Raw genomic sequence first — 7503 nt, forward strand, 5'->3', positions numbered from 1 at the left:
AAAAACATCAGAAACAGTAAGGCATATAAGATTTGTAAGGCATATAAGATTTGTTTCTTTTCAAGGCACAAAAATCGAAATCAACTGAAATGAGACCACGATTTGGTAGCACACACTGAGCAAATACTTATTAACTTTTGTAAACATAGATATTAAATGTGTTTTAGCTTTTCATGGGTGTAATTTGCTGCACTGACAGGATACAGATGACAGAATCAGGGAAATACATTAGTGTGGAGCCATACTACTGCAATGACTAAAACCCCAGTAATTAACTCTTTCCTTCATGCATGGGGTAAACAGGAATGAGGAGGAACCCAAGCAGAGATGAGGGGATTTTATTTTAATGATTTGATCCACTGATCCTTTAAATTTCTGTCCCTGAAGGGGGATGAGACAGGCACACACATACAATTCCCTCTTAATTTATTGTCATATTGTCACTCTCGTGGTAAACTGGCGATAAAATGCACAAACATGACCTGTTTTCCTTTTGGCCATTTCAATTTGGCACATCAGTAGCCTACATACAAATAAGCAGGTGGAAGAGCTCTGCATATTTTCAGTTTAATGAGTTTTGCAGTGTAATTATTTAAAAGTTATTTAACAAGTATATATATATTAATCATTTACTAAGTTTAAATTATTTAAAAAATCATATAAATATCGCATACTTTCTGTTATATGCTACTGCATTTAATTAAGTACTTCGGCCATAGTGAGTGTAGCTACTTGCTGACATCCGCCATTCACAGGCTGTCATGTGACCTGTATGTTCGTTTACCTAATATAATTCAAGAAAATGTAATGAATCACATCGTACAGTACCTATGTCACTTGACCATCCATCCATGTAATAGAAAACATCTGAAGAAAACATCTCTCAGGATGATTTTTGCGTAGTAGGCACATTCGGATGGATTAAGATTTGTAAGATGATACAAGGTCTCATCGCTGGTTACAAGGACCAACCACACACGTTTGTGATTAGCTTACTTCAAAGATACTTTATACAAGTTTCAATGTACTTTTGATAATAATGCGTTCCAGTCAATCACACATCGCGCCATTAAAGAGCGCCAATGTGGTATTTATTGTTTAAAATTCGTAATAAAACTGACAGAAGATACTCTCATACCCGTGACAAATCGGATGTCAGACTTGAGTGCCCGGATAGAAGAAAGGCATCTTGCAACATTTTTTTTAAACCTCAAACCTTTAGCTTGAACTTCAGAGAAATTTAATATAATACAATGCTTTTTAGGATCTTTCTGGATCTTGATAATTACTCTCTTTATCGTGTGGAGCAAGACAGCTTGCCAACTGAAGCTAAGCAGGGCTGAGCCTGGTCAGTATTTGGATGGGAGACCACCTGGTAAAACCAGGTTGCTGCTGGTAGTGGTGTTAGTGAGACCAGCAGGGGATGCTCACCATGTGGTCTGTGTGGGTCCTAACACCCCAGTGTAGTGATGGGGACACTATACTGTCAAAAAAGCACCGTCCTTAGGATGAGACTTTAAACTGAGGTCCTGACTCTCTGTGGTCATTAAAAATCCCAGGATGTCCTTCAAAAAGAGTAGGGGTGTGCCCCGGCATCCTCGCCAAACTTGCCCATTGGCCTACTAATCATCCCTCATACTAATTGGCTATATCACTCTATCTCCTCTCCACTAATAAGCTGGTGTGTGGTGGGCGTTCTGGCACAATATGGCTGCCGTCGCATTATCCAGGTGGATGCTGCATATTGGTGGTGGTTGAGGAGATTCCCCCGTTCATATGTAAAGCGCTTTGAGTACTGAGAAAAGCGCTATAGAAATGTAAGGAATTATTATTAGTATTATTAATCCACAACAGGTTTTGGGGCAGCATAAGAGCGAGTGCATCATGATAAAATTGGATTCTCTTATTATATTTTGTTGTGTAGTGCAGGTGTGCCATCAGCCCATAAAATTAACCAAACGTGTAACCCTGATTTTCTGGTGTATTAATTACCATTTCTAACTTCTAAATCCATAGTTTCTCTAAAAAATATTATTACAATATTGCTACTGTGTCAAAACCATGGTTTATTGTGGTATAGGATATAGGAACCATGTTTTTTATTTCATTTGTAAAACCGTAGTTCATAAATCAGGGGTGGGCATTCCTGGTCCTGGAGGGCCACTGTCCTGCAAAGTTTAGCTCCGACTAGGGATGTACCAAAAGGAAAATTATTGGCCGAAGCTGAATAAAATGAAAGCCGAAGGCCGAATATCAAACAACTTGTTTATTATAAGCTCTGGGACTTACACCTGACTCCTCCCTTTCTTCATTTGTTTGGACTTTGTTGTTTGTTCCCTCCCTCCCACCTCTTCTGTGTTTTAGTTACGGGATGCACCTTGGGGGGGGGGGTACTGTGAGGACCGTCAATGGCCGTTTCTCAATGTCAATGATACTTCCTTGGCAGGACTAGTCCTTGCAAGTCACTTCCTTCAGAGACTAGGCGAGGCTCCTCTTAAGCATTCGGAGAACACGTTAAATGGAACAGGCTAGCAAGTGCACCACATTGCGTCATTGCGTCAATGAACGGTGTGCTTTCGGTGCTGTGCGCATAGGATTGTGGGTGATTTCAGATACACATATGCATCCTTTCCTGTATATGGGATATTTCTCGAAAGAAGGACTCAGTCCTTGGCTGAAATTCCGAGGATCCTCGACATTGGAACAGTCCTTCGACGGACACCGATGACATAGCATCCTCGAAATTCTGGCTTCCAATGATCCTTCCTTGACATTGAGAAATGGCTATTGTCTTGTGTTTAGTTTTCATCGTGTATAGTGTTTTCACCTGTGTGTAATCATCACCCCATTACCTTGATTGTCTCCGCCTGTAGCCCTGTGTATTTATTCCCCTAATGAGTTGCAGGCTTGGTCCGGTATTGTCTATTGTGAGCACGTTCATGTATGTTCCTGAGTTTCATTAAAGTTATATGTCCTTTTGTAATTTGTCTTCAGTGTCTTCATCCCGTGCGTGACACATACGCTGCATGGTGTTCAGGATTTCTTGATTTTAAATGATAAATGAAACTTATAGTGCTTTATGTTTTTGCGTCTTTCTTGAACACTCTAAAAATGGCTGGGTTATTTTTGACTCATAATGGGTAAATATTTGACAGAACACATGCTGGGTTAAAAAAAACGCAATGTTGGGTTATGGTTATGCAACCATGGGGTATAATAACCCAGCAGTTGGGTTAAAACAACCCAGCATTGGGTCGATTTTAACCCAGCAGTGTGTTCTGTCCAATATTTACCTATAAATAACCCAACCATTTTTACAGTTTATTTGATTGCGTCATCAAAGACCTCATTATTTTGTAAAATTTATTCTGCCTTTTCACTTGTTCGGCCAAACACCGAAAATTAGTTTTTCGGTTGCCGAACATTTGATGCATCCCTAGCTCCAACCCTAATCAAACACACCTGAATGCCATTTCCAAGTTACTGTATCCTGCAGTTTATGTTTGTTTTATGTTGTGACATCAGTGCATATGCTCTATTCCTCACTGGCCTGTTATTTTAGTTGTGTGAGACTGTGCCCTCATCTTATGTCTTGTCAATTTTCAAATATTTGCTCCTGTGTATGTGTTCAAATAGTCAAAATAATAATAATAATAATAATAATAATAATAATAATTAGGGATGCACGATAAGAGAAAATTTGACCGATACCGATAACCGATAATTAAGTCATCTTAATAGCCGATACCGATACAGATACCGATAACCAGTAAGTGCAATTTTTTACATTATAATGTTCGAAATAACTTTCAGATTGTGCTCCTACGAGAATAAAAAATTCCAAGATGAAAGCACTGATGAAACTGATATTTTAGTGTTCTGGCACAACTATAACAGCAAACATTAGTACTCCTTGACTCTTCCACTTTTTATTTTTTGTGCAATACACCACAATACTTAGTAACAGAAAGGGTTTAACAGTACTATGGCTTATCTGCAATTAAATTACTTTAAGTTGAAGTTTTTGTATAACAAACAAGAAATTAATATATCCCACCTTTAGTGCATGAGGATGAGGTAGGTATATATGTCTTTAAACATAAAATAAAATTCATTAACATTTGTCAACCTTAAATACATCTTAAAAACAAAAGTGCACTGATAAAACTGATATTTTTGCAGCACTGGCCTTAACAGCAAACATCAGGCCTTACTTATCAAATGTTATTGTGTGTAAGGCACCACAATACTGTGTGACAGAAAGGGTTTAACAGAACCTGTCATGGAACTCTGGTCTGCAATTAACAACTTATTAGTCATTAACATAAGTATTTCACACATAACAAACAAGAAATGCATCTATTCTACCTTTAGTGCATGAGGGTGAGGTAGGTATCCTTTTTAAACTAAAAAATAAATACAATTCATTAACATTTGTCAACCTTAAATACATCTTAAAAACAAAAGTGCACTAATAAAACTGATATTTTAGCAGCTCTGGCCTTAACAGCAAACATCAGGCCTGACTTATCAAATGTTATTGTGTGTAAGGCACCACAATACTGTGTGACAGAAAGGGTTTAACAAAACCTGTCATGGAACTCTGGTCTGCAATTAACAACTCATTAGTCATTAACATAAGTATTTCACGCATAACAAACAAGAAATGCATCTATTCTACCGCATGAGGGTGACATGTTTTTCAAATATAAAAAATAAAAATAATTAAATAAATAAAATGCATTGACATATGTCAACCTTGTAAAAAACAGAAGTGCATGCTTAACAAAAATGAAGTGCATCGGGCATAGAAATGATATAGTTTAACATAAAAAATATAAACAATAATAATTTGATTTCCAATTTGCACTACTCAACCTGTCTCAACCTTTTTTCACTTCTCTGTTTAATGTCCATCATCTTTTCTATTTGTTACATTAGGCATTAGTGGCAGATTTTTTTTGATAAACAAAAGCATCTCTGCCTTCTCACATCCAATTCGGTTTCTTTTTTCATCCATAACATTTGCAGCAGCAGAAAATAAGCGTTCACTGTCAATGCTGGTGCAAGGGGCTGACAGGTATTTCCTTGCAAGTGAAGCAAGGTCTGGGAACTGGGATTTGTTGCGTTTCCAGTATTCCAAAGGGCTCTCTGATCTAGGAATTGGGGGCTCCGAGAGGTACATGTTTATCTAAAGTAGACAATGAACAAAGAAAAAATTAGGCTGTTACATTTTGGTCTATTTTTAGAGACAAATAAACCTAACTTAGATAAACAATTTAATTACCTGCCCCTCTGTTCGGCTTTGGGTCATCTCTTTCGTGACATCATAGTTTTCTTGAAGGATTTCTTCATACATTGCCAGCAAGGAAACATTGCCACCATCTGTCTTGGTCTTTTTAACTTTTGGTTCATCCACATTCTCTGATGCACAGCTCATCATGGTCTGCAATTTTTCTGTTACTTCTCTTTTCATTGGTTGGTCAAAATAGCAGTCCTTATACCTGGGGTCCAAGATTGTAGCAAGATAAAACAGGGGCTCTCCATAGATATGACTGAATCGCTGTTCTATGGCTTGCAGTAGAGTGGTCTTTGAAGTTTTAACTCCATGATCTGTTGCAACAGTCTTGTTTAACAGACGTTTTAATGCTACAATGGAGGGGATCACATCAGCTACTGTGGCTGTAGATGAGCTGATGTCTCTTGTCAGCTGTTCACATGGGTCAAGAATGGTCATCATGTTTTCAATTAATGTCCATTGTTGTATGCTCAAAAAAGCAGGTAATTGAAAATCTACCGCATATGCTGCAAGGGCTCGCCTCTGATCCAACAAACTTCTCAGCATATAGAACGTGCTGTTCCATCTCGTGGGCACGTCTTGTTGAAGCCTCATCTCTTTCATGCCCAGTTGTTTTTGCAAGTCTTGCAGACGGGAGGTGGCAACTTGTGAATGTTTGAAGTGACCTACCATCTTTCTGCAGATCGAAATACAGTCTGTTATGCTTCTCTGGCTCAGCACAGCCTCGTTTACCGCGAGCTGTAAGGTGTGTGCCATACACCCCAAGCTTGCAAGCTCACAGTCCTGCATGGCCTTGATGATATTGCGTGCATTATCCCGAAGGACAACATGCACTCTGTCTTTTGTTATACTCCACCGTTCTAACATTGCTTCAAAAGCTTCGCATATCATTGCCCCGGTATGCGATCCGGAGCACTCCTGTGCGTGCAGCAGAACTTTCTGCATGTTAAAATGTTCATCAAACCACTGAGCCGTTAAACTAAGCATACTCACCGGACTAACATCAGATGTCCAGATGTCCGTGGTGAAACTTATGTGTAGTCCATTTTTGTCGATCAAATTATGAATGTGTGTGGCGACTGACTCATACAAAGCAGGGAGGGAAACATCAGAGAAGAAGCGGCGGCTTGGAAGGGTGTAACGTGGCTCCAAATGCTGTACTAATCCGCGAAAACCCAGATCCTCTACTACGGAGAAAGGTTGGTCGTCGAGGACTATAAACTCGATCACTTTATCGTTTATAGCTTTTGCCTTTTCGCTGTCTCTGGAAAACTTTTTAGCATTTTCAAATGCTCGCTGAATGGGTACAATGACGCTCGGTGTTTTAGCCTTCGCGCTCTTAACTTTAGCTGCAGCTGCCGCGGCTTCGTATTCTTTCAGTACATCTTCGCCGCGATGACGACCTCTCAAGTGCGATATAAGATTGGATGTGTTGAAAGAGGACGAATTTTTTCCTCCTCTCGGAACCCTTGCTGAACATTTTTTGCAAATAGCAAAAGCATTGTCCTCCACTGCCACCGAGAAAAACTTCCAGACCGGCGAAGACATGTTTGTTTACAGATGATGACGTGGTAAGCGCGACAGTTGAGCGCGTAATGAGCGCATAATGAGCGCGACAGTTTGAGGTGTAGTCAGTTCCGGAAAGAGGATAAAGCAGACAGATTTATTGATTTACCAGCAATCGTACTGTATCGGATGTAGTTATCGGATTTCAGTTGTTTATCGGATCGATAAAAATGACGTCAGTCCCGCCCATATCGGCCGATAATTTATCTGTCCGATAAATATCGTGCATCCCTAATAATAATAATAATATGTAGAGAGAAAAAGAGAAACTTTTTTTTGCATAAAATTGGAAAAGATGTAAGCTGCAGTACTGTTTTAATGTTACTGCCCTTCTATATTTAGAACATACCAACAAATTGTGCTTATGTAGATGTCTGCTTTGTCCACTAATCTTCAAACACGGTGGGAATTTGTTGTTTTTAGAGAATACAGTTAATCCGTTTGTGGCCATTTAAAAAAAAACGTGTTATTTTTCACACTATTTGCTTATCTGTTTTTACTGTCCTAAAAACGGGCTGATGTCTTCCTGCTTAGCTTGCCGTTAGCTTAGCTGGCGACTGACGTATTCCTGTGTGCGGAGTTTAGTCAAAAAACTGTTCTACTGACGTCCTTAAAGCAGGAAGTAGAGGACTGTAGTC

The 7503-nt window shown here is 39.1% G+C and overlaps 1 protein-coding gene across 1 annotated transcript; it reads right to left on the minus strand.

Annotated features, from left to right (window-relative positions):
• Positions 1 to 3671: 3671 nt before the first annotated feature.
• Positions 3672 to 7100, minus strand: LOC141350051 (zinc finger BED domain-containing protein 4-like). Its single transcript, XM_073854341.1, has 2 exons — positions 5288 to 7100; positions 3672 to 5191 (listed from the first exon to the last, which is right to left on the minus strand). The coding sequence occupies exons 1-2, from the start codon at positions 6845 to 6847 to the stop codon at positions 4907 to 4909; spliced, it is 1845 nt and encodes a 614-aa protein (XP_073710442.1). The 5' UTR covers positions 6848 to 7100; the 3' UTR covers positions 3672 to 4906.
• Between the last annotated feature and the right edge of the window lie 403 nt (positions 7101 to 7503).

The sequence above is a fragment of the Misgurnus anguillicaudatus genome, chromosome 16 (assembly GCF_027580225.2).
Source record: "Misgurnus anguillicaudatus chromosome 16, ASM2758022v2, whole genome shotgun sequence".
NCBI lineage: Eukaryota > Metazoa > Chordata > Actinopteri > Cypriniformes > Cobitidae > Misgurnus > Misgurnus anguillicaudatus.

Bases quoted from the DNA above. Each gene is read 5' to 3' on its own strand.
- LOC141350051 (XM_073854341.1), bottom strand. From the start codon at position 6,847: ATGTCTTCGCCGGTCTGGAAGTTTTTCTCGGTGGCAGTGGAGGACAAT. The intron at 5,192-5,287 runs GTAATTAAATTG...TGTCTACTTTAG, and splicing joins AAAGCCGAACAGAGGGGCAG to ATAAACATGTACCTCTCGGA.